At 43.3% G+C, this 27,582-nt stretch overlaps 2 protein-coding genes across 2 annotated transcripts; one reads left to right on the top strand and one right to left on the bottom strand.

Annotated features, from left to right (window-relative positions):
* Positions 1-257: 257 nt before the first annotated feature.
* On the bottom strand, positions 258-2,340 carry LOC113141038 (low affinity immunoglobulin gamma Fc region receptor II-like). The gene is made up of 4 exons (XM_026325226.1): positions 2,179-2,340; positions 1,364-1,399; positions 690-953; positions 258-610 (listed from the first exon to the last, which is right to left on the bottom strand). Exons 1-4 carry the CDS (start codon positions 2,207-2,209, stop codon positions 342-344), a joined length of 600 nt encoding a protein of 199 aa, XP_026181011.1. The 5' UTR covers positions 2,210-2,340; the 3' UTR covers positions 258-341.
* A 14,347-nt stretch (positions 2,341-16,687) lies between these two features.
* Positions 16,688-25,942, top strand: LOC113141634 (coxsackievirus and adenovirus receptor-like). The gene is made up of 4 exons (XM_033325733.1): positions 16,688-16,780; positions 16,887-16,968; positions 18,353-19,406; positions 25,842-25,942. Exons 1-3 carry the CDS (start codon positions 16,688-16,690, stop codon positions 18,706-18,708), a joined length of 531 nt encoding a protein of 176 aa, XP_033181624.1. The 3' UTR covers positions 18,709-19,406; positions 25,842-25,942.
* Positions 25,943-27,582: the final 1,640 nt, after the last annotated feature.

The following is a 27,582-nucleotide window of genomic DNA, read 5'->3' as shown; positions in this document are numbered from 1 at the left end:
AGGAGAACCAGACCACAGACTGATGCTACAGGCAAAATCACATAGAGAAGAAGAAGAGGAGGAGGTGCAGTAGTTGGTGCAGGTGCAGTGGTTGGTGCTGGTGCAGTGGTTGGTTTCTCTAAAACGAAGCAGAAATAATGATGTAAACCATCAAAGGACAAAGCTTCAGTGATTTAGCTGCTCAGTGAAAAATGAGATGAAACAGAAACTGGAGTTTCTTCTTCTTCTGATCATCTCCAACACATTGAACATGAATGAAGCTGCTGATTGTAAAGTTGAGAGAACGACGACGCCGATCAGAGCAGGAACCTGTTAACATCAGCACACACACATCCACTGATTCAATGAGGAGTCTGTGACCTCTGACCTGTGACAGAGATCCAGCTGGGTGGAGACTCTCCATGGCCCCTGATGTTACACCTGTAGACGCCTTCATCGGCCTTGGAAACATGGAGGATGGTCACGTGACCCGTAAGCCGATCGATGACGAGGGAGCCGTGTTTATAGAAATCAGCTGGGAGGTCGGAGGATGTCTGGTTTCTACAGATCAGGGTGATGTTTTCTCCCTCCATCACAGGGAGGACAGGACTCTGCAGGATCACTGCTCCACCTCAACACAGAGACAAACTACAGCATTTCATCCATTTCCACACAGCTTCATCAATACTAACTCCACAGGCTCATCTTACCACTGACAGTGATGTTGATGCTCTGACTGGTTGCTCCCTCTCTGGACTCACACCAGTAAACTCCACTGTCTGATGGGAAGAGGTCTCTGATGTTACAGGAAGAACCAGCTGATGTTCCCCAGTCAGCCCCACACTGAGTCCTGGTTTCTCTGGTTGTGTTCCTCCTCAGGGTCCATCCAGCAGAGCTGTCGTCCTCCTCACAGCTCAGAGACACAAAGTCGTCTTTAAAAAACTGGGAGCTGCTGGGACTCAGAGTCAGACGAGCTGTTCAACAACAACAACAACAACAACAACAACAACCTTAGTCATGTTCTTGCTGAAAAAAAGTGTTTTAATGTTGCAGCTGCTGTGTGTTTGGTGGATCAGAGGGTGGCCAGATGTTGAAAAGATGTGAATTCAAGAAACACAAGTATATTTTTTATTTTTCCCCAATAGACAAATAAAAGGAGAAAGTTTTTATCTTCTATTTATGTTTTTCTACCAAACAGCTCCAGGTCCATCCAAACCTCCTTGTGGACTGGAGGAGGACCAACCCTGATCTACATGTCAGATTTTCCTCCTGACCAACAAAGACACGACTGTGTGACTGAATAATGTCTCATCAGGATTTAACCTGATGAGACATTTAAAATAAAAATGGACACATGGAGATGGAGCCTCTGAGAACAACTGACCTTGGTCTGTTGTGCAGCTCAGCACTGACAGCAAAGCTGCAGAGAAATGAGAGTCAGGTCAGTGTGAGGTTTAACATGGAGCAGAGACACAACTTTAACAATCACACACCAGATATTTACTGTCATTTATTATTAACAACAACAACAACAAGACAAAGATCATCCATCATTTTTAGATGTGAGTTTTTAATCAGTTCAGTTGATTCTCCAAACTGTTTCTATGAATGAACAGGAAGTGATGATAGTCTAAGAATAATAAAGATAATCATCATGGTGAGAACAGATTATTGTTGCCTGGAACTAAAAGAATCTTTCTGCATTAAGTTAATGAGTCAAAGAAATTTCTTCAAATGATGTTTTGTTCAATTTTCCTGCTGGTTTTCAAAAACCACCTCAGTGGATCAATGAACTAAAAACAGTAATCGATAAAACCTGATCCAGTCTAAGGTCTGACTGACACCAACATCCAACAGTCCTTTAATTCTTTCTCACAGATCAGTGTTAGTTTAACAGATTATTTGTTGATATTGATCATCAATGATCTGAACCATATTGATCTATTGATTTGGATCAAAGTCTATGTTCCAGGTGAAGTCTCAGCTTCTCACTGATCAATATTTCATGGACTGATGAGGGTTTTTCTGGCTGTTTGTTGTATTTCCCTCCAAACTGAAGTGGCTGTGTATTTTCTTTCAGCTGCCTGATCTTAAACCTCCCTCGGTTCGGTCCTGGCCTTTCATTAGTATCTGACTACAGTCCTACTGAGCTGCTCTAAAACAGAAGCTGGATCATTCAGACCAACAGACTGTACTTACAGAGCAGCAGCTGCAGAGACGTTTGGTCCATGGCCCCACTGATGCTATGAGACCAGCCTGAGTCTGGTCTCAGCAGTTAATCCCACTTCCTTCTTCTGTAGCTGACGACGGTGGCCTGTAGTTCTTGATGGGGTTGGTTTATAGCAGCAGCAGCAGCAGCAGCAGCAGGAGCAGGCGCCTCCTTCACTTTATATCATCAGTTGTTATTCCACTTATTATATATTGTTTAGTTCATGTTGTTGCCACAGAGGAAACTGTTTGGCTGGTGGATCATTTCCTGCCAATGAACTGAAGCTTCTTCATGTATGTGTTGGTAAACTCAGTTTTCTGTGGTCAGTGAGCTGCCAACCTTGATGCTGACGACAGTAACTGATGTGGTGCTGATACGACTGTCTGACAAATGGATCCTTATGGTCCCAACATCATAGGTATGATGGTACCACAGTCCTGCCCTGACCTTAGGGACCATGAAGGTGTCAGGTACTGCAGTGAGTCCTCATGGTGGTTGTGTTGGGCTGCAGTTTGACATAAATCACCTTGTATGTCTCAGTCTGCATCAAACTGAGAGTCTGCTGACTGCAGCAAACTGGGGGACTGACCTGTCCAGGACTGGGCGTCCCCCTGGAGACTACACCCAAATATAGACCAGGTCTATGGGGGGCTGCATGTAGAAGAAGAGGAGACAAACAACAACAGTGCAGATGTTCAGCAGCACTCACTGGGACAGGAAATAAAAGGCAAACATCAAGAGTCTCCAGTCTCAGCAGTGATGGTCTGCTCTTTAGCTCCAACCTCAGTCGCTGAGCTGGATGTGTCTGCTGCTGCCCCTGTTCCAACAAAGAACAGCTGCAGACTCTGAATTCAGGACCCAACTCCAGGTAAAGGAGAGTTTGCTGCCTCACCTGTTCTCCCCCTCCAACAACACAACTCCTATAAACAGGCTCACCTCTACAGTGTTTCTGGCCCCTAGTGGTTGGCAGCTGTCATCACACCCAGAGTCAAATAAATGGAATAAATAATATGATCCTGATTTCAGGTCTCAGGACTTTTGCTGCTGTTGTTCTGTTTATTTCCAGTTATTATTTTATTTTCTGCCTGAGTCTCTGAGTTTCATAGTTTTTGTTTACACCCTCATCCCAGACTGCAACATCCTGTTTCTAGGAGAACTCAGGACAGAGAAACATCAGTCAACTTTAAAAGTCTCAGCCTCAGGTCTTTATCAGGGGTTTGGACCCTGGTCTATAGACCCGCAGCTCTGCTCATAAGCTGAACTGTGGTCCTGACTGAGTCTCTGCTGCCATCTGCTGTTTCAGACCAACCTGAGTCCAAAGTCCCCTGGAGTCAGGAGCAGCAGCTGCTCCTGAGTCCAAAGTCCCCTGGAGTCAGGAGCTGCCAGCTGCCTCTGGGAACAAACATGATGATGTGGTGAGGTCCGTCACAGCTTTACCTGTTCCCAGTCCAGAGTCAGCAGGTTGTGTCAGTGGCTGCAGTGGAGCTCAGAGCTGGACTCAGAGCTGGACTCAGAACTGGACTCCAGCTTCTGATGTTACCTGGATGCTGCTGAGCCAGTCTTAAACAAATCACATCACAGTCACCTGACTGGTTACCAGGCAACAGCAGGTGAGTCACTACAACACATTAGTCAAACAGGAAGTGAACTTCCACACCTGGACTTTCCTCATGTAACCGACTAGTTTCCACTGTATGGAGTCACACTGACACTGGTCCAATATGGAACATGGACCTGGGAACAGTGATGTTCTCCAGACCCTCGTAGTGTCACTGTAACACTGTTTGGGAGGGAAAGAAGGAACTCTAGCAGAGTCTTCAATGTTCAGCTGTTTAGGAAATGTTCAGCCATCGCCCCAGTCTCAGCTCTCACACACTCTGGAGCAGGTTTTCTTCTCTGGATCTGCCTGCATTCATCCTTCTCTCGGTCTGAGTCTCTCAGTAACTGGAAATCATTTCCAGTCTCTAAATCAGATCCAGAGGACAGTGGAACAGGTTGTGACTAGCTCAGTAATGACTCACGGGGAATTTTATCTCAGTCTGCAGTTGGGGACAAAATAACTGAAGCGTCTGTGCTGCCCCCTGCTGGCTGCATTATGTTTTATATCTCTTCAGTTTTTGCCTTGTGAGGTAACTGTTATTGCTTCATTTATAGTTTCTGAACAGATGAAGAGACATATGGAGAATGTAGTAGCCCATTTGAAAACTCACACTGCTCCACTTAAATTACACTGTAACTCACCCAGAACCAAATCTGCTGCAATAAGGTCTTCACCATGCAAAATAAGTCTGGTCTTAGAAATAAGGGGAACAAACCTCGTTTTTATAAATTCATTTACAGAGTAACGTCCTGCAGAGTTAAAGTGCAGTGCGAGGTGTGTTGTGGAATTCTGGAAGGCTTATTGTGGATGACGTCACTTCCTGTGGACAAATTCAAAACAAAACATCTGCTTATAGTTTGACGTCACTGAAACAATGAAATGATGTTTTGTTGTAATTTTATTGATGAAAGTTTGTTTTTTAGAAAACATCCAACACACGTTATTTATTTGTCTTTTCTGTGTTTATGTTCGTTTATTTTCTCCAGTTTTCTCAAACATTTTCTTCTACGGACATGACGCACTCACGTCCTCGGAATGTAATGACGTGTGTCAGGGCTCTCCTTCCATTGGCCGGTGGACGTGACGTTCCCGAACCACTTCCGCCATCTTTAAAAAGAAGCGTCATGGCGGGAAAAGGTGACTATCTGTCAGGTGTGTTTGTTTCTTTGTCAGACCTGAGTGCAGGATCAATCAGTGTTATCGATCAGGAACAGGCGGGAAAACAGTCACGTGTCACGTGTTCTGCGTGGCGTTTACAGATGTTCAGTCAACATCTGGTGGAAGGTTTTGGTTTGTGGTCACTTTGTGTTTTACCCGTTTATGTCCAGTTGTGTTGCTGTTTGTCTTTGGCTCCACAAAAATATCAGGCAGTTTTCCTCTGACTCTGTTCATGGACTTGGTTTATTGGTGACTGATCTGGTTTGAGACATTTTCCAGTGGTTGCTGACCAGTAACAGGGCGTTGCAGGGTTTCATGGTAAACCAAAGAAACATCAGAACCATGTTTAATATTTTCTTTCAAAATAAGTGTCTGATGGTCAGTAATCACTGGTTATATTGACATATAGTGAATTTATTGTTCATCCACAGTTTGACGTCTAACAGCTCTTCTCATGTTTCTACCTGCTGCTTGAAATGGTTTTATGTTTAGAGAACAGAGCACAAACACCAGCACAGCTTTGTTCCACAGATCTACCTGTTAAAGTGATACAAATACTGCGACCAGAACTATCAGAACACGTACTTTACATACACGACTCGTACTGTGTGTTTCAGATTGTTTCATCCAAGTATTTATGACACACTGATAATAAACACAAAGACAATTAGAACATGATGGACACAGCTCATAATATATATGTGCTGTGTCCATACAAGCGTAGTATATATGGATACATGTACACAATAAGGGTTTGTGTATTAGTAGTAGTACTTTGTTCTGCCATAGTATTATTATCTTCGTACTGTAAATGTGGTGCTGGTTCTGTTTGTTCTTTAACCTGAACTTTGTCGACTTGAACTCGTTTGTGTTACGTTAAATAGACCAATCACGTTTCTTCTCATCTGACTATCACTGAGCTGCCTCACCCTCAGGAGGCGGGGTCACCCCCCAGGGCATGCTGGGTAAGTAGTGCCACCTCTCCCTCCACCCTATGGACTTGGATCTGATTTCCTGATTGCACTGCTGTAAACAAGGATCCAGGATTTTCCAGCAGACGAGTTTTTACGTGTCTCTCCTGCACGTTGTGATGGACTGAGACTGATAAACTAAGATGTGTCTGTAACTGGACAAACCAAGAAGAGTCAACGTGCCTGTTGACGCCATTTTCACTTTGATGAGTCTCTTTGATAAGGATTGTTGTGACTATTTGCTGAACTATCCTGGTGCTTTGGGGAACGTTGTTTCCTGTGTTGTGTTAAAGAAAAAACAAGAGAATTTAATGTCTGTTTTATTTTGAGATGAGAATCAGCCCTGAGGTCCCTGGAATGAGGTGGCCTGCCATCTCCAGGTCAGGGGAGAGATCCTGGCTCGTGAGATTGACAGACAGATCAGTGCAGCAGTCTGTTGTGGTGAAGAAGGTAGACTGACTTACTGGTCAGTCCATGTTCCTCCTCTCACCTTCGGTCATTGGCTTTGAATCTCAGATACAAGTGGCTGAAATAAGCTTCTGTCACAGGGTGGCTGGGTGCTGACCTTAGAGAGAGGGTGAGGAGCTCGGAGTAGAGCTGCTGCTCCTCCACACTGAGAGGAGCCAGCTGAGGTGGCTCGGGCATCTGTACCGGATACCTCCTGGACTCCTCCTTAGGGAGGTGTTCAGAGTGTCCAGAGTGTGACCTCTGGTCTGGGTCGGCTCAGTAACGTGCTGACTAAGGCCGTAGGTTCCATGGACAGCAGAAAGTCCCTTGGTGTTTCTGTCACAGGCCTTATCCACGTGAACATTAGAATCAGCTGTGATAACTAAAGAGTCCAACTCTGTGTCCATCAGCTCCTTCACCTCCATTTTCTCTCTGATCCAAAGTCAGATCTGATCAATAATCAAAGACTGATCAAACTGATTGATCAGCCATCAGAGGAGTTGGATCAGTGGAGCTGCTTCTGTTCCTGATGTCCACTGATTCTTCTTTGTCCTCAATTCTCTTCAATCATCTGCAGAGGAGACAGAAGACAGTCAGAGACAAACAACCAGAGACAAACAAACAAACAACCAGAGACAGAGAAACAACCAGAGACAAACACAGAGACCTCTGACCTTTGACCCAGAGCATCACTTGTTTCTCTCTCAGGACTCTTCCCTCCCTGTTCCTGATGGACCTTCCTGTTGTCCTTGTCCGTCCACTCCACTGTTGAAACTTGAAACACGTTAACTAAAGCTCTGCAGGCCAGCTGGACAGACTCCACCCCTGAGTCCACCTCCACCTGTGGGACTGAGAGGACAACAGACACAACATGAGCTGGACAGACAGCAGCAGGACTGACAGGAACAGCAGCTCCCTGTTCCATCCTTCTCTAACAGAAACCAATGGAAACTAGTTTGTGAATGAAGACATGTTTCATTGTTCCTGACATTTGGAGCAGTTCCCAAAGAACGAGTCAGGAACCAATCAGATGAATGAATCAGTAACAGTGTTCCTGAAGAACTGACTCAGGGACTGTGCAGTCCATGATGACAAAGGACTGAGACCAGACTCTGAGACTCTGTTAGTGAGATTATTGGGAAACTACAGTTACAGACAAAATCCAACAATTACACAGCTGGATAGAAAAGGTCAGAAACAACAAGAACATGTTTGTTGTCTGGTCCCATTGGACTGGAACTGGACTAATGACTGCAGTGTTACTGAAGTCCAGGTTTCAGTCCTGATTGAGGATCATCAGCAGCTACTTATTAGAGACTGATTCATTCTCTGTTTGGTCTTGAAATGAGCTGAGACACAGTCAAAGATCAACTACAGGAAACATGGTAACCAGCCGCATTATGGGTAATGTAGTAGTGACATACCTGTCCTGAAGTAGTAACAATGTATGGGTCACTGCAGAATTGGAGGACATTTTACGTCCCACCCATCAAATCTTAAATAATCCACATATAAAATACTAAAAAAGAGAAAAGAATGCTTGAAAATAGTTTTTAAAAATAACAAATATGTCTGGAGTACCCCCTAAAATGCAATTTCTCTCTTGTCCCACCCCCTTAATGACCAAATTTAATCTCAAATAAAACAGTTTAAATCAAATTTTAATTTATTATTTGTTTCATGCCTGTCTCTTGTAACTGTGGAATCATTTGTTTTAATAAACATAATATTTCAAATAATAATTATTATTTATGGAACGTGTGTCCCACAACATGCACACAACCCTGTTACCATAAACTTTTTAGCCTGGTAGAAGAAGAAGAAAGCAGTGAATGACACGACATGCTGGACATGACATGATCAAACAGTTTTCCAAAAGAATGGCTAGAGCAAAGGTATGTCCTCTCTTCTATTTTTCATATTTTCATAACATATTTAGCCTTGACTGAATGTCTCAATCCACCTCATGCAACAGAATAAGAGGATTATTTTTGTATTTTGTCTTCACTTATTTACATAAGTAAGTTTGTCCTCTTGGTCAGTAGTAACAGCTAGATAAACAGCTAGCTTCTACTCCTGAGAGAAAGCTAACATTAGTAAGGATTTGCAACCCTGTTACCTGTAACCCTGTTGCACCAAGTAAGTAAAGTAGGAAGTAAACACCAGATAAATCATGTAAAAAATATTGTAAAATTGATCTGAAAGCTGAGCTAATCGAGCCTTTGATAGTTTATTATCTATTATTGATCAATATGTAGCAGAAAATCAGAAAAGTGAAGGTTTATTTTTCAAGAAATTTGAAGCCCAAATGTCCTTCAATTCTGGAATGACCCATATGAAAAGACCCACAGCAACAGCAAGAACCACAGACACAGTCATAGATCAACTAAAGGAAACATGGTAACATGTTCACACTGAGACATGAAACACTACGTGAACTCATCAATATAATCCAATAATAATGTAATAATCAGTGTAATCTGTGATCAGACCCCCTGCTGTGTTTACTGCACTAATGTGCACTTTAAATCTCTGCATCACAAAGATCAATAATCAATTCTCATCAATGATTCTGTTCAAGTTTGGACTTAAAGCTTCAGAAGCAGAAAATCAATGCAGACACTTCTTAAATTGACTCAGTGACTTGTTGTTTTATTGGAGCTTGTTTGATGACAGAGGCTGGACTCAGATAATATTAGAGAAGAAGAAAACACAATAGTCAGCAGTCAGTAAAATAAACAGTCAGTAACTGTCCAGCTGACCCTACAGAGGACACCATACCAAGGCTCAGATAATCACATGTTGCTGGATGGTCAACTGTATACAATACACATACTCAAGAAATACTGCTAATACTACATCAATACTATATACAATACACATACTCAAGAAATACTGCTAATACTACATCAATACTATATACAATACACATACTCAAGAAATACTGCTAATACTACATAAGTACTATATACAATACACATAACTCAAGAAATACTGCTAATACTACATCAATACTATATACAATACACATAACTCAAGAAATACTGCTAATACTACATCAATACTATATACAATACACATACTCAAGAAATACTGCTAATACTACATAAGTACTATATACAATACACATAACTCAAGAAATACTGCTAATACTACATCAATACTATATACAATACACATAACTCAAGAAATACTGCTAATACTACATCAATACTATATACAATACACATACTCAGGAAATACTGCTAATACTACATCAATACTATATACAATACACATAACTCAAGAAATACTACTAATACTACATCAATACTATATACAATACACATACTCAAGAAATACTGCTAATACTATGTTGGTTCTAATCAAACATCTACACAGAGACTTTCTTTTCTTTGTTCTAGGTTGAGCTCGTGACTTTTAGGAGATACACACTCAGTGTTATCCCCGGCTGCGCAGCCACGAACCCGCCCAGAACACTTTAATTTATATGTGATGTGGTTACATGACTTCCAGGCACCGTCTCACTTTACACAATAGGGGAGAGTTGAAACATAGGTTAACTTCAGAGTTCATACAAAGTTCACATCCATACATTTACATGTCTTGGTGATTTGCACAGAAAACCTGGGTTTCCTCAACTATGACATGCCTGGTTGCACCCTTTACATAAATCTGTCTGCAAAATGACAATTCTCATAACACAGTTAGCAATTTACAATGCCCTTATTCTAACATTTCCCTCCTGTTTGTCATTTTCACCATAGTATCAGAGTTTTCCATCTTCCTTGTAGGATTTTCTGGAAACTCGTCATTATGACTAAACAAGATTTGGAGAAGCAAGGCTCTGTGAGGGGTTGGGCGAAAACCTTCTGTAAAGGAAAAATTCCCAACCGGCCCCCAGGCTCCTGGGCGACCACCTCTGGTCCTCTATCAGAGCCCAATCAGTCACACATAATCAGTATTTACACAACCTGTAGCATGTCTGCAAGAGGATACTTGGTAGGTCCTGATCCGTAGTTTTTGTAGCTGTATGCCGAATTGGAAACCCCTTTGTTGGGAGCAAGTGGTATTTACAGTCTTGTAAATATTTACAGTCTGTGCTTGCATAACAGACAATACTTAGTGTCCCTAGACACAAAATCAGCCGATGGAGAGCCATAGCTGGGAGTAAGGATCAGATGGTCTCTTCAGCAGCCAAGGGTTTTGATACCGGCTGACTTCCACCTTACTCGGCTCCTAGTGGCTGTAGTATCTTGCAGTGGCTCTGATGAATCCACGTAGGTCTCTCCTGAATCTTCACTGCAGTGGGAGTGGTCAGGATCACTGTATAGGGCCCCTCCCACTTGGGAGTAGACCAGGTCTTCCTCTTGATGACCTTTATCAGGACTTGGTCACCAGGCTTGACTCTCTGCACCTGTGGAGACAAAACATCTCTTGGCAGATTATTTGCACTCATGACTTCTCTGGTTTGCAACATCTTGCTCATCCATTCAGCTAATGTGGTTTCTCCTTGAGGTTTTTCACACACATTTTCACAAATGGGAAGTGTAAAAGATCTTCCATAAAGGATTTCAAACGGGGTCAGGCCTCTGTCTGTTGGCGTGACCCTCATATACATTTTCACCAGGGGGAGACATTCTATCCATGTCCTTCCCGTTTGCTCCATAGTTTTCCTCAGTCTCATCTTTATAGTGCCATTAGTTCTTTCTACCAGGCCTGCACTTTGGGGATGGTATGAACAGTGGTTTTTCAATTCAAACCCCAGATGTTTAGACATCTGCGTAACTACTTCATTTACAAAATGTGGACCATTATCACTGTAGACTCGCTGTGGGATCCCATGATCTGGAATAATGTTTTTGCACAGCGCTTTAGCCACTGTCAGTGCATCAGCACTTTTGCTAGGCACAATCTCAACCCACTTAGAGTATGCATCTATCAAAACAAGACAATACTTGTATGTCTGACATTGTGACAACTCTATAAAATCCATGTGAATAACTTGGAATGGATAGTCCGGATTGGGGAATCTCCCTCTCTTTGGTCTGAGATTTCCCTGTGGGTTATGCTTACAGCAAGTCAAACAGGATTTACAAAAATTTTTTGAGTAGTTATTGAAACCTGGTGAAACCTGGTGCGTGAAAATACTTCTCCACTGCATATACCATCCCTCCTGTTGACACATGGCAAGGCCCATGCGTCAAAATAGCTGCCGTATGATAGAGACTTCTAGGCAGACAAAATTTGTCTTTAATCTTAAAAAGGTCTTGCTCAATTATGGCTCTTTTCTGCATGTCTGAAAGTACTTCATGATCTATAGGCTGTTTCACGTCTTCCATGAGGTATAGGTTACATTTTCCAAACTGTCCCTGCGCCGCTGCTTTTCTGGATTCAGTCAGGGCTCTGCCTTCTGGTGTTAGTTTATGACCCAGGAATACAACTTCAGAGGTAGCCCACTGTAGCTTTTTTGGAGATGCTTTGTTACCTGTTCTTTCTAAATGTTTGAACAGTGCTATCGCCATGTCTTTGTTGTGCTGCTGAGTGTCTGATGCAATTAAGATATCATCTACATAGGTCAAAATTTGGCTATGTGTAGGCACGTGGAATGTAGATAGGCAATTTTCCAATTCTGATGCAAATATAGTAGGGCTATCAACATAACCCTGTGGCAACCTGGTGTAGGTGAGTTTCTTTCCCTCAAAGGTGAACCCAAACCATCCCTGTGAGTCTGGATGTACTGGGATAGAGAAAAAAAAGCATTACTGAGATCCACAATCGTGAACCACTTAATTTCAGGTTTTATATGGTTCAGCAGAGTGTGAGGATCTGGGACACACGGGGCCCTACTTTCAACTGCTTTATTTACTTCCCTTAAGTCTTGAATCATCCTCCAACTCCTCCCATCAGCTTTTTTCACTGGGAATATAGGGGTGTTACACTGAGCCTCTGGTGCTCTCACCAGGATCCCTGCATCAAGCATCTCTTGTACTACAGGCCTGATTCCCTGAAGCGCGTCTGGTTTAAGGGGATACTGCTTTATCCTAGGTCTATAGTCAGATTTAGCCTTAATAATAACTTCTGGAGCTGTGGTCATTAGGCCTACATCAGTTTTGCTCCGAGACCAGAAACTGTCAGGCACCTCAGCCAAACACGGATCTAACTCCTCCAGAAGTAACACTCATTCTCGGTCATCCTCCCCCATGTGAGCACGGGGAGTGGCCGTTACAACCCAATTTAAGTTTTTGTAAAAACAGCTTCCCACACTATTACTAAACCAGCCCCCTTCATCCTCATGCCAATCACAAATACTCTCAGCTTTATTCAAAAACTGCTTCAACTCCTCCCAGTGCATGTCATTCGTCTTAGACACTGACAAGTGAGGATTAGGTGACCATCCCATCAAGAGGCGCTTAGCTTTTGAAGGAAGACTAACAGAGTAGACTGCCTTTCCTTTCCTATCAGTATAAAGGGTCTTAAGCGTTATTCTCTGTGGCCCTAACTTCTCAAACTTCCGTACATAATCAAAATCTGGACCTGGAGTGTGTTTATAATAGAGGGTGACATGCATCTGCTCTGGGGAGAGGCTTTCTGAGTGTGGTGGTTGAGGATCAGGCAGCAGGCGCAGGAGCTGCTCTCCTGTGCGCCCAGGGTCAGGCATGGGCAGATCTAGGGACCACCAGTAATGTGGCGCCCCTTGTTTCAGCACTACATAAGAGGGGATCTCCTCCCCCGGGCCTATGGCTGCCATCCCGTTTGTAGTAGGTACTAGAGATATTTTTAATTTGCTCAACAGATCTCTGCCCAATAAATTCACAGGACAGTTAGGACACAAAACTGCCATTACCTTTTCCTGAAAGCCAGATGCCTCATCCTCAATCACAAAACTTTGGGAGAAACTGCAAGGGGTGACCTGTCCATTCGCTGATTTTACAAAAATATTCTTATCACCTTTTGTCACGCCAGGAACTTTATCCCTCAAGACTGTTCTGTCTGCTCCTGTGTCACACAAAAACTTTATTTTCACTCCATTAATTTTTAACATTCTAATGGGCATTACCTTATTCCCTTCTGCACTATAATAAGTGTCTACAATTTCTTCAAGGTCCAGCATTTCATCTACAGTAGGGCCTAGTCATGCTTGGGGGTTAAAGGGTCCTGGTCTCCTATACTCTTCTGATCGTCTGCCTTCATCTCTCCCTGAGCTCTGGTTCTGCTCATCACAATCACGGGCAAAGTGTCCTGGTCTACCGCAATTATAGCATACATCATCCTTCCATTTCCTATTTCCAGAACCTCTTCCTGAGCTCCCTCTACCTCTGCCTCTTCCTCTGAATCCTCTCCTGCTGTACTGTGAAGGACCTCCTCCTCCCCTGTCACTCATGACATCCAGTAGTGCAAACATTGCAGCTTTTGATTGTTGTTCTGATTTATGTTTCTGTAAGTCTTGGGCATGCTGTGCATAATTCATTATTCGAGTCACTCCATCCGTGGGTGTATTAATATTTAGCTTTCGGATGTGGTGGGTGATGGACGGAAGAAACCCACTCAGCAAGGCCTGTTTCAGTTGTTGCTGATAGGGGGAAGCGACAGTGTCAGAGGGATCCAAACCACTGTTTGTCTTAAACACCTCCTCTAGCCGTCCTCTATAGTCCTGCACATCCTCACCTTCTTTCTGTTTACATTGGGCAATAGCTTGGTAATCAGGAGGTTTAACAAATGCATTTTTTACTCTATCTGTCAACAATGTAACTTGGTTGTCTAAGGCTGGGTCTCCAGGGGGCAAAACCTCCCCCCCTGGAGTCCGCCCTGTATATCCTCCCCTCACTCCTCCATATCTGTGTCCTAAAGCTTTCCTGCACACTGAGTCAATCTCCTGCCCGTCCAAATTGTAAGTTTGTCTAAGTTGCTGCAGATTTACAATCCATTGACGAACATTAGCGAAGGGGTCCCCTAGCCCTTTTACTGCATCCTCTAGCTCCTTACAAGACCACGGTCTCCTTACCAGGAGAAGGGGCCTGTTATCATTCCCTACTCCAAAATGAGGGTTAGGCACTTCTATGGCTGGAAAGATGCTGGCTGGGTCAGTTAATGGTGGCCAGGGCGGCGGATCAGGACGGGGCCCCATCCTTGACCCATCGCCCTGGAGGTCCCTAAACGGGCTTAATTTTGACATGGCCTCTGCCAGTCCTTGGACCTCATCAATTAAAGGACCATACAGATTTCCTGATCTAGTGTGGCTAGGACTGATTAGAGCAGGTCCAGCCGTAGGAGGCGGGGTCACGGCTGTCCTCGCTGCCCCCATCACAGGTGCGGCAGCCGCAGCAGCCGCTTCTCCTTGTTGAATTAATGCTTGTGGGTGCCCTACAAAATCAGCTGGGTCCTCCTGGAGGGCTGCTATGAGGGACTTTTATCTCTTCTCTTCTCTTTTCAGCTTGCTCTTGCCACTTTACTGCCTCAATGAGCTGCAATTTAAATTTATCAATTTTCCTAGGTTCTACTATGGCCATTTCTGCTTTTAACTAAGTTACCAATTTATCGCATGCACAGGTTTCCAACTTTCCAGGAAACTCATATTTTTTCTTCCATTCTCCTAAATATCTCGCTGATCCAGGAGAATAAGTGTTCATAAATTTAGGATCCCCTATTAATTGGGGTTTACTGTTTCCCCTTTCCCATAGTTGCAACTTTGGCACAAGCAAACGATCAGTCACAACAGCGCGGGGATCGTCCACTGTATCAGGCTTCTACAGGTACTAATTACCTGCGGATACAGCCGTCCACCACACTCAACTTTTCAATTTTTACTTGTGCCCAACAAAATACACAGTTTTTTAAAAGGTAGTGACACTGCTCTATTCAGCCGACAATAGTCCGTCAACTACCATCAGTCACACGCTCTCATTCACTCACACGTGTTTCAGTATCCCTGATACTTTCTTTTCGTCCCTGACGAATAGCGCTTTTACTTTTCAAGTGTCCCTGACACTGCTATGTCCCTGACATAGGTTTCGTCCCTGACGAACTTGCAGCTGCTTTCTAGTGTCCCAGACACTACTATGTCCCTGACATAGGTTTCGTCCCTGACGAACTTACAGCTGCTTTCTAGTGTCCCAGACACTGCTATGTCCCTGACATAGAAGTCAACGCAGCTCACCTATTTCTGCAGATACGTCTCTTGTCCGGCTTCCGTCAAGCAGCAGAAGTGAAGAGGATCTTTTCAGGCGAGCAGACACCGACCTCCCGTCGAATTCACGAGGGTGGATTTTCCTCGGTGCCCTATGGGACCGACTGTGCACAGTTTTCCAGCGTCCTCGTCCTCCTCTTCACCGTTGATGCTATATTGGAAACCGGGCGGAAACACCAATAAATGTTGGTTCTAATCAAACATCTACACAGAGACTTTCTTTTCTTTGTTCTAGGTTGAGCTCGTGACTTTTAGGAGATACACACTCAGTGTTATCCCCGGCTGCGCAGCCACGAACCCGCCCAGAACACTTTAATTTATATCTGGAGGTGGTTACATGACTTCCAGGCACCGTCTCACTTTACACAATAGGGGAGAGTTGAAACATAGGTTAACTTCAGAGTTCATACAAAGTTCACATCCATACATTTACATGTCTTGGTGATTTGCACAGAAAACCTGGGTTTCCTCAACTATGACATGCCTGGTTGCACCCTTTACATAAATCTGTCTGCAAAATGACAATTCTCATAACACAGTTAGCAATTTACAATGCCCTTATTCTAACATACTACATCAATACTATATACAATACACATAACTCAAGAAATACTGCTAATACTACATCAATACTATATACAATACACATAACTCAAGAAATACTGCTAATACTACATCAATACTATATACAATACACATACTCAAGAAATACTGCTAATACTACATCAATACTATATACAATACACATACTCAGGAAATACTGCTAATACTACATCAATACTATATACAATACACATACTCAGGAAATACTGCTAATACTACATCAATACTGTATACAATACACATACTCAAGAAATACTACTAATACTACATCAATATTATATACAATACACATAACTCAAGAAATACTGCTAATACTACATCAATACTATATATGTGTATAAGTTATGTCTGTGTGTTTGATGTGTGTCACATGTCTCTGACGTCACGTGGTGAAAAGGTTGAAGAGAAGATTCTGTATCGAGGCCAAAGATCAGATTTTAATATTCCCTCCCTATAAACACAGAGCTCTCAGCAGGAAAACACTGCAGGAACAACAAGGATTCATTCTGGCATCTGTGAGGACACATCTCATGATGGACCCCTGGACTTCCTGTCAGTTCTCTGTTCGATGCTTCTTCCGGGTGGAGGTGGTTCAGGGTTACTGCTCCACAGTTTGTTGGAAACAGGTGAAATCCAGCTGTAAATATTATATTTAGGTTTGTTTACAGTAAAGCTCAGTAAATACCAGCATCCTTGGAAATAACTCAAAGTACCGTAACTGTCCTTCAACAGGAACCGACACCAGAAGAGAAAATGTTCGATAAAAAACCTGCGTCACTGCTGAGTCTTTGTTTCCTGGTCTGTGTGACTGAAGGTGAGTCCTGTTTCTGGACTGGTTTTCAACTGAAGACTGAGTCAGTTCATTGAAACGTTGTTATTGTTGTCGTGGACTCTGAGCTGTTGTTGCTGCGACACTCGCCTTCGATGATGACGCAGCCGATTGTTTTATCGGTTCTACAACAGCAGGACGTCCCACAGACAAACAGCCAAACGCTTTGACACCTTATACAGTCCAGCACTGACTGACATCAGGTCTGGTTTTCTTATTTATGGCCAAAAGAGACCAAACCAGCTGCTCCAGTTCCACAACCAGCCTTAACAAACTGACCCAGACTAAGCCCAGATAAGGCCCATCAGTGACCCAGTAGGTCTGGACTTTCATCTCTACGTCCAGCAGAACCAAACATGGGGCTACACTGGCAGCTCAGAACACCAGACTCCTATAGAGGCTTTTTGAAACCGTCATGGTCCGACACAGTCCTCTGTGAGGAACCATAGACAAGCAGCAACAGAAAGCAGGAAACCCAAACCTGTGGACCCCCCTCTGGTCTAGTATGTCCCTGTCATCAGACAGGACATGTGTGATAGAAACACACTTGTTAGATTAAATACAACAAACCTGGAAATCTGTTGTTCCTCAGTGTGAGAACGAAAGAAAAGAAAAGATCCATGTTCTGGTTTGTCCTGCTGAGAGCAGATATTTGATCAAATGTCAAAACTAATAATCCACATGTTGTTTTTAAAATACAAACAGAAAAAACAATTTTAAGTCCAGCTCCTGTTTGTTTTGTTGGTGGAAGGAAAAAAGCAGCTTCTGTTTGCACTTCTGCTCTTCTGTAAATCAGGAATGTAGTCCGGTCACAGACAGCAGCTGAATTTATAGACTCCACCTGACTTCCTGTCACAGTGACACACCTGCAGGACTCACAGAAACCAGTCCGCCTCAGGTTTGTTGCAGGAACAAACATGTTCCCTGCAACAAATGAATGTGTCTAATGAAAATCACTAGTTGACACAATAACGTCCGACACTATGAGACTTCAGAGCTTCAGCGCCTGATTGTGTCCAGCTCAGCCCAGGACGAGGTCGAGTCTCATCAGCTAAACAAAGATCTGATTTTCATACGTCTCCAGTCTGAGCCCAGTGTCACTGCAGAGATCAGGCTCCGTTTAAACTGAGTCCACTGGAAAATCAGATGGAGTTCAACACTTCAACATGTCTGTCAGTCTGACTTTGGATCTGTCAGAGCTCTGAACAGGGTTTTGGATTTTAGCATGATGGAGGATCTGAATCCTTCCTGTCCAACCACAGTCCCACTTTGGAGGAACACATCAGTAATAACTTCATCATCTTTGCTCAGGCTGTAAACAGATTTCTTTGGATTTAGGCTGTTCTCTGTCTGTTCCTCTGTTCTTCAGGTCTGACAAACATCACAGCTGAACCTGGAGACACTGTCACTCTGACATGTCGAGCTCCCAGCAGCTCAGAGATCAGAGTTATAGAGTGGACCAGACCTGATCTGAAGACAGACTATGTCTTTGTGTATCGGAAAAAGAGGTTTGATCCAGACAGCCAGCATCCATCTTTTAAGGAGCGGGTGGAGCTGAAGGACTCACAGATGAAGGATGGAGACGTGTCTGTGACTCTGAAGAATGTGACGTTTACTGACAATGGGACATACGAGTGTCGTGTTGCCCAGGGTCAAACAGATCCACTTAAACACATCAGCACCATCCACCTGAGAGTCTCAGCAGGTGAGTGTGTGTTTGTCTGAGCAGCAGAGCTGAAGCTGCTTCCTGGTTGTTGATGTGAGACCAGATGTTTGTGTTTTCTCCAGATGTTGTTGATGAGACTTTGTAGAAAACAGCTGGATGAGTGATGTGGTCAAAGTGCAGGAGATAATGTCTGACAGGAGTTTGTTCTGTTCTTCAGTCATCACCTACCTGACACCTCACACCTGTTCTCTCCTGCAGGTCACACAGGTGGACACAAGGATGAAGGAGACCAGGATGGAAGAGACCAGGGTGGAGGAGACCAGGGTGGACCTGTTGGACTGGCTGTGGGTCTGACAGTTGTTGGTATTTTGCTTCTTGTTGCTGCTGTTGTTGGTTTTATGTTCTATAGAAAACATCAATCTCAAAGATCCAAAGAGCAGGTTTCCGTCCAGCAGCCTGTTGATGGAGAAACTGTCCAACATCTGCTGTGAATCCTAAATGGACAATGGACTGTATGTTTTTGTAGCTTTATCATTTCATTCCACTTAGTATTTTTGGCACCTGCTGTGTACTTGTACTTTTCTGTTACTACAATGCAGTTTTCCCACGGTGGGACAGATGAAGGTTTTCTGATCTTAACTTGTCTTATGAACATGTCCCTTAGAGTCAAACCATTGGACAGTCAGTGTGTGACAAACCAGTGTCTCCAGTCCCACTGTCAGGGGGTCCAGTGGGTCCAGGACTGAACATAAATCAAGTCCAGGCTACTGTTAGAGGAGCTTCAGGTTCTCTAAACCTTATAGCCTGTTTATTTCATCTTGTATTAGTCCAGACTTGGTCACAGCAGCTCACTGACTATCAGCTCACAACAAGTTCTAAGGTCGACTGTATTGCTGATGGTGTCTAGATGTTGGACACTATTTCATTTGTCCACAGATTAAACTGAGGGACCACTTTACCAGTCAGTAAATCCTACTGATAGAACCACCTCAGTTATTCTGACAGTATTAGTGTTGATGACAGCCTGTCTACATATGTGGACTGTGTCTGGAATATTGTAGAAACCATTGGAAACGTCTTCTCTCCCCCACAGATCAACATGTTTATTTGTCCTGAGAAAACAGGTTCAGGTGAGACAGTAAGAGCCGATGATAACACAACCCCAGCAGGTGGAAATAAACTTCACTGTTTTCCAGCTCATCCATTTGACTCCATGCCCTGAATTAATGAACATGTGTTGGTGTTAGAGACCAGGATTCTGATTGTTGTTATCAGACACACACACAGCAGCTCCAATAAGTCCTTCCTGTGGGAACATGTTGAAGCTGATGGGTTTGGACCAGAAACTCTGGTAGAGCCTGTTGAAACTCACCAGATGTTACCTGGATGCTGCTGAGCTGGTCTTAAACAAGTCACATCACAGTCACATGACTGGTTACCAGGCAACAGCAGGTGAGTCACTACAACACAAAGAGTTGAACTATAGTCCAACAGGAAGTGAACTTCCACACTTGGACTCTCCTCATGTGACCGACTACAGGGAAAGGCTGGTGGCATCAGCAGAGACTGTCCCTCCCAGATTATTGGTGTGTTCATCACTGACAGTCTGTGGCTTCCTTTAACTCATCCATCCATCATCTAGACCTGTTTAGTCCTAACCAGGGTCCCAGGATCTGCTGGAGCCTATCCCAGCTCTGTTTGGGTGAAAGGCAGGGGTCCACCCTGGACAGGTCACCACGTCAGGTTATCAAATTTGATGTGTGCCAAAGTGCTGCCTTCAGGCGTTATAGGTTGGAATAAAATAATCAGTTGCCCAGTTTCCAAACTATCTTGGCAGTAGTGAACTATTGTTACTGCTTTTTGACGTAACTTTACATTAGTCAGCATTAGCAACCTACCAACATAGTTAACTGCTAATTTTCAAGCTCATGTTGGGAAAAATGTATTATTCATTTAGCACAGCATTATGTTTAGCTGCATTATTATTTGTGTTTACACTGTTGTAAGGAGTTGTGCGGCCTAGAATGCCAGTAAGGATAAAGGTTAAAAGCATTGTCTCCACTGTGTGAAGACACATACAGAGTGGATAGAGAAGGTGAAGGCTTATGCTGATAGAAAACTATGGTTTACATTTACTCATTTAGTATTATATATATATATAGATATATTTGTATGAATTTGTACTAGTCGTATGTATTAAAGAATGTGTTGTACAATATAGTGTGACTGGACAGAGACTTGGGGACAGAAGGGACTACGCCCAGAGACTGTTAAACAACAGACAGATAGTAAACAATTTCTTAGTCTTCACAGCCGGATGGTGACCCTGAAGATTGAATGACCAAGTGTGTGGGGTGGGGGGCAGAACTTGCCCGAGTATCAAGATGGGGAATCAAGTCTAAACCGCGTCTTCCCCACCTGTAGTCAACCAATAAGATGTGACTTCTAGCTGTCTATATAATGTTATGTTGTCCTTTGTCTGCATCTCTCTTCTGTGGGGTTGGTCAGTGTTGTCAACGCCTCAGTAAGGACAGTAGCTATTGGCTGTCCTAAAAGTCGCTAGAAGTCGCCATGTGACGTCACCGCGTAATTTGCATAATGTCCATGGCACGTGCTGTAATTGTGATGGACGCTTTTACCAACTTCAGACATGGAAAGAAAGAGACAACTGTGATTCTTTATAAGAAATAAGGGACAGTCAATATTTGTACTGGGCCATATGATGGAGGATGACGGCCTGCAGTTAATAAGCTCTCAGAAATAATTACATTTGTCTTGCTTCACACACAGTGGATGAGGTAAATGACTGAGGCTGTTTGAGTCAAATGCAGTAATTTATTTTAGACAAAGAACATTTGCACGCGCGATTCATTTGCAGTCGGGACGCGGAGGCGTGAACATCCAGCTGTGACCGCAGCTGGAGGGACTGGGCCGCCTGTGAGGGCTTTGGGACGGGGAGGGAGTGTGAGAACTGTAGCAGTATAGACACATCAGAGTCTCCAAAAGTCTCCGGTAACACCGGAAAAAGTCGCCAGATTTGTCGCTAGTCGCTTTTTAGAGGGTCTGAATACTCGCTGAATATAGCGACAAAGGCGCTAAGTCGTGTTGTGTCTGTTTACATACAGGGACAACGCCAAGGAATGGGGGTTAGTGGTCCAACGAATGGGGGTCGCTGGCAGAGACACGACAGCAGTTGGTAAATTCCTCAGCATGGACCAAAGGCCCAAATGTCCTTCAATTCTGGAATGACCCATATGAAAAGACCCACAGCAACAGCAAGAACCACAGACACAGTCATAGATCAACTAAAGGAAACATGGTAACATGTTCACACTGAGACATGAAACACTAAGTGAACTCATCAATATAATCTAATAATAATGTAATAATCAGTGTAATCTGTGATCAGACCCCCTGCTGTGTTTACTGCACTAATGTGCACTTTAAATCTCTGCATCACAAAGATCAATAATCAATTCTCATCAATGATTCTGTTCAAGTTTGGACTTAAAGCTTCAGAAGCAGAAAATCAATGCAGACACTTCTTAAATTGACTCAGTGACTTGTTGTGTTATTGGAGCTTGTTTGATGACAGAGGCTGGACTCAGATAATATTAGAGAAGAAGAAAACACAATAGTCAGCAGTCAGTAAAATAAACAGTCAGTAACTGTCCAGCTGACCCTACAGAGGACACCATACCAAGGCTCAGATAATCACATGTTGCTGGATGGTCAACTATATACAATACACATACTCAAGAAATACTACTAATACTACATCAATACTATATACAATACACATACTCAAGAAATACTGCTAATACTACATCAATACTATATACAATACACATAACTCAATAAATACTACTAATACTACATCAATACTATATACAATACACATACTCAAGAAATACTACTAATACTACATCAATACTATATACAAAACACATAATTCAATAAATACTACTAATACTACATCAATACTGTATACAATACACATAATTCAATAAATACTACTAATACTACATCAATACTATATACAATACACATAACTCAATTAATACTACATCAATACTATATACAATACACATAACTCAATAAATACTACTAATACTACATCAATACTATATACAATACACATAATTCAATAAATACTACTAATACTACATCAATACTATATACAATACACATAACTCAAGAAATACTGCTAATACTACATCAATACTATATATGTGTATAAGTTATGTCTGTGTGTTTGATGTGTGTCACATGTCTCTGACGTCACGTGGTGAAAAGGTTGAAGAGAAGATTCTGTATCGAGGCCAAAGATCAGATTTTAATATTCCCTCCCTATAAACACAGAGCTCTCAGCAGGAAAACACTGCAGGAACAACAAGGATTCATTCTGGCATCTGTGAGGACACATCTCATGATGGACCCTGGACTTCCTGTCAGTTCTCTGTTCGATGCTTCTTCCGGGTGGAGGTGGTTCAGGGTTACTGCTCCACAGTTTGTTGGAAACAGGTGAAATCCAGCTTTAAATATTATATTTAGGTTTGTTTACAGTAAAGCTCAGTAAATACCAGCATCCTTGGAAATAACTCAAAGTACCGTAACTGTTCTTCAACAGGAACCGACGCCAGAAGAGAAAATGTTCGATAACAAACCTGCATCACTGCTGAGTCTTTGTTTCCTGGTCTGTGTGACTGAAGGTGAGTCCTGTTTCTGGACTGGTTTTCAACTGAAGACTGAGTCAGTTCATTGAAACGTTGTTATTGTTGTCGTGGACTCTGAGCTGTTGTTGCTGCGACACTCGCCTTCGATGATGACGCAGCCGATTGTTTTATCGTTTCTACGACAGCAGGACGTCCCACAGACAAACAGCCAAACGCTTTGACACCTTAGACAGTCCAGCACTGACTGACATCAGGTCTGGTTTTCTTATTTATGGCCAAAGTAGACCAAACCAGCTGCTCCAGTTCCACAACCAGCCTTAACAAACTGACCCAGACTAAGCCCAGATAAGGCCCATCAGTGACCCAGTAGGTCTGGACTTTCATCTCTACGTCCAACAGAACCAAACATGGGGCTACACTGGCAGCTCAGAACACCAGACTCCTATAGAGGCTTTTTGAAACCGTCATGGTCCGACACAGTCCTCTGTGAGGAACCATAGACAAGCAGCAACAGAAAGCAGGAAACCCAAACCTGTGGACCCCCCTCTGGTCCAGTATGTCTCTGTCATCAGACAGGACATGTGTGATAGAAACACACTTGTTAGATTAAATACAACAAACCTGGAAATCTGTTGTTCCTCAGTGTGAGAACGAAAGAAAAGAAAAGATCCATGTTCTGGTTTGTCCTGCTGAGAGCAGATATTTGATCAAATGTCAAAACTAATAATCCACATGTTGTTTTTAAAATACAAACAGAAAAACAATTTTAAGTCCAGCTCCTGTTTGTTTTGTTGGTGGAAGGAAAAAAAGCAGCTTCTGTTTCCATTTCTGCTCTTCTGTAAATCAGGAATGTAGTCCGGTCACAGACAGCAGCTGAATTTATAGACTCCACCTGACTTCCTGTTGTCACAGGGACACACCTGCTGTATCATAATCAGTTCCTCATTTAACACAATGACTGGATGCAGTTTTAAAGGAAGCATCAGCTAGTTTGTACTTTAACACCATGAATGTGAACTAAAGACCAAACTGGGCCTCAGAGCTGCTGCTGTTCAGAAAGTGGCCCAGAGACCCAGACTAGTGGGTGTAAAGCTGCAAAACACACAGCACAGTCTGAGAGCAGGACTCACAGAAACCAGTCCGTCTCAGGTTTGTTGTAGGTTTAAACATGTTCCCTGCAACAAATGAATGTGTCTAATGAAAATCACTGGTTGACACAATAACGTCCGACACTATGAGACCTCAGAGCTTCAGCGTCTGATTGTGTCCAGCTCAGCCCAGGACGAGGTCGAGTCTCATCAGCTAAACAAATATCTGATTTTCATACGTCTCCAGTCTGAGCCCAGTGTCACTGCAGAGATCAGGCTCCGTTTAAACTGAGTCCATTGGAAAATCAGATGGAGTTCAACACTTCAACATGTCTGTCAGTCTGACTTTGGATCTATCAGAGCTCTGAACAGGGTTTTGGATTTTAGCCTGATGGAGGATCTGAATCCTTCCTGTCCGACCACAGTCCCACTTTGGAGGAACACACATCAGTAATAACTTCATCATCTTTTCTCAGGCTGTAAACAGATTTCTTTGGATTTAGGCTGCTCTCTGTCTGTTCCTCTGTTCTTCAGGTCAGAGAACCATCACAGCTGAACCTGGACAGAACGTCACTCTGACATGTGAAGTTAACAACTCAGAGATCACACATCTACAGTGGACCAGACCTGATCTGCATCCAGACTATGTCTTTGTGTACAGGGACGGGTGGTTTGTTCCAAACAACCAGCATCCATCTTTTAAGGAGCGGGTGGAGCTGAAGGACTCACAGATAAAGGATGGAGACGTGTCTGTGACTCTGAAGAATGTGACGTTTACTGACACTGGGACATACGAGTGTCGTGTCTTCCAGGGTCAATCAAAAGCACCTGAACTCATCAGCACCGTCCACCTGAGAGTCTCAGCAGGTGAGTGTGTGTTTGTCTGAGCAGCAGAGCTGAAGCTGCTTCCTGGTTGTTGATGTGAGACCAGATGTTTGTGTTTTCTCCAGATGTTGTTGATGAGACTTTGTAGAAAACAGCTGGATGAGTGATGTGGTCAAAGTGCAGGAGATAATGTCTGACAGGAGTTTGTTCTGTTCTTCAGTCATCACCTACCTGACACCTCACACCTGTTCTCTCCTGCAGGTCACACAGGTGGACACAAGGATGGAGGGGACCAGGATGGAGGAGACCAGGATGGAGGAGACCAGGGTGGAGGAGACAAACGTGATCGTGTTGGACTGATAGTTGCTGTTGTTCTTTTTGTTGTTGTTGTTGTTGGTTTAGTTTTCTATATAAAATGTCGATGTCAAAGAGCCAGAGAGCAGATTTCAGTCCAGCAGCCTGTTGATGGAGAAACTGTCTATCTGGTGTGAAACCTGAATCCACAATGGACAATGGACTGTATGAACATGTCCCTTAGATCAAAACCACTGGACAGTCAGTGTGTGACAAACCAGTCTCTCCCCAGGACTGAACATAAATCAGTGTTTCTGCTCCACCAGCTGTTCCTGTCATGTGACCTCTCCTTCAATTGCCTCCTTATCATGGTGGGGGGTTTGTGTGTTCAGAGGATCCTGGGAGCTGTGTGTTGGTGGAGCCACATGAACATGTGTTTGTGTTAAAGACCAGTATTCAGATTGTTGTTATTATCTTATTGTGTGTTACACATTTCTCTGTATGTGTGTCCTTTGTTTTCATCAGGAGAGACACACACACTGGTTGTACAATAAAGTGGGTTGTGACAGAGACGTTGTTGTGAGTCACTCCAACAACATGTGGTGTCCAACAGGCTGTGAGCAGAGGGCCCACAGTAGAGACATGGGTCATGTTGTGTAGCTCAGTAAACACACAGACACACACACAGCAACACAAACAGCAGCTCCACTAAGTCCTTCCTGTGGGAACATGTTGAAGCTGATGGTTATTGATCCTGGACTGTAGTGCAGCTGATTGTGTTACTGTGATGGCTTTGGAAAACACAATGACACAGTCACATCTGGTCACGTCTTATTCAGTGTTTGTGGAGAATCTGGTGGATTCACTGTTGGTTGGTTTTCTGCACAATCACACTCAGAGGTTTGGACCAGAAACTCTGGTAGATCCTGTTGAAACTCACCTGATGTTACCTGGATGCTGCTGAGCTGGTCTTAAACAAGTCACATCACAGTCACCTGACTGGTTACCAGGCAACAGCAGGTGAGTCAACACAACACAAAGAGTTGAACTATAGTCAAACAGGAAGTGAACTTCCACACCTGGACTCTCTTCATGTGACGGATTACAGGGAAAGGCTGGTGGCATCAGCAGAGACTGTCCCTCCCAGGAGGAGAAGACCTGCCAGTTACTGGGCTACACCTGCAGCTATGGACCCCCATGTTTTTGGGATGGCCAAGATTTACCTTCACATGGCAGCTCCATCAGTGCCATGTGAGCAGGTCTTCTCCAAAGCTAGAGAGGTATTGAGCCCCAAGAGGAGCAGATTAAAGCCAAGACTGTAGAGATGATTCTTTTTTTAAAGAAAAAGATGCAGTTCTCAAAGACAACCAGCAGGTGTCGCTGTCTGACTGTCAAAGGCTTCGAAGCAGTTTGTGTTTTCAGGACACTTGTCTCAAAGTGGCTCATAAAGCTTCGATTTCACCATCACTAAGTCAAACATCCATCCATCATCTGTACCCCCTTAGTCCTAACCAGGGTCCCAGGAATCTGCTGGACCCTGGTTAGGACTAAGGACCCTGGACAGGTCACTAAGGCAAACCACTCCACTGAAGTAAGTCAGACTGTCATCTTCTTCTTGTTCCTTTGTTTTTATGACTGTGGCGCTCAGCGTTACTGATGCATTACGCCACCTACTGTGTTGGAGTGTGAACCACTGGTACTGACACATTCGTATGGATAATAGCAAACACATTTATTGAGCACAGAATATATTTTTGCACAAATATAATTTTATTGGAATTTTATTTTCAAAATATGATTTATGTGCTTGCAAAATAGATTTTTCTGTGCTCAAAATCTGCAACTGCTCGCTCAGAATAGAGATACAATAATAACACCATAGGTTATGAATAGATGCAATGACTGAAATGTAGAAACACACCCAGCAGGGGCTCAGATAGTCTGCAGTCTCAGTTTCATGTTTGTTCTTCTGTGCACAGTAGAGAGGTGTGGATCAGTTAGCCACAACCAAACAGGAACAAGTAAAATTTTCCATCTGACAACTTTATGA

The sequence above is a fragment of the Mastacembelus armatus genome, chromosome 18 (assembly GCF_900324485.2).
Source record: "Mastacembelus armatus chromosome 18, fMasArm1.2, whole genome shotgun sequence".
NCBI lineage: Eukaryota > Metazoa > Chordata > Actinopteri > Synbranchiformes > Mastacembelidae > Mastacembelus > Mastacembelus armatus.
This window is presented reverse-complemented; position numbering and strand designations above follow the sequence as displayed.

Bases quoted from the DNA above. Each gene is read 5' to 3' on its own strand.
- LOC113141038 (XM_026325226.1), bottom strand. From the start codon at position 2,209: ATGGACCAAACGTCTCTGCAGCTGCTGCTCT. The intron at 1,400-2,178 runs GTAAGTACAGTC...ATTTCTCTGCAG, and splicing joins GTCTCTGCAGCTGCTGCTCT to CTTTGCTGTCAGTGCTGAGC. The intron at 954-1,363 runs GTCAGTTGTTCT...GTTGTTGAACAG, and splicing joins GAGCTGCACAACAGACCAAG to CTCGTCTGACTCTGAGTCCC.
- LOC113141634 (XM_033325733.1), top strand. From the start codon at position 16,688: ATGGACCCCTGGACTTCCTGTCAGTTCTCTGTTCGATGCTTCTTCCGG. The intron at 16,781-16,886 runs GTGAAATCCAGC...GTCCTTCAACAG, and splicing joins CCACAGTTTGTTGGAAACAG to GAACCGACACCAGAAGAGAA. The intron at 16,969-18,352 runs GTGAGTCCTGTT...TCTGTTCTTCAG, and splicing joins CCTGGTCTGTGTGACTGAAG to GTCTGACAAACATCACAGCT.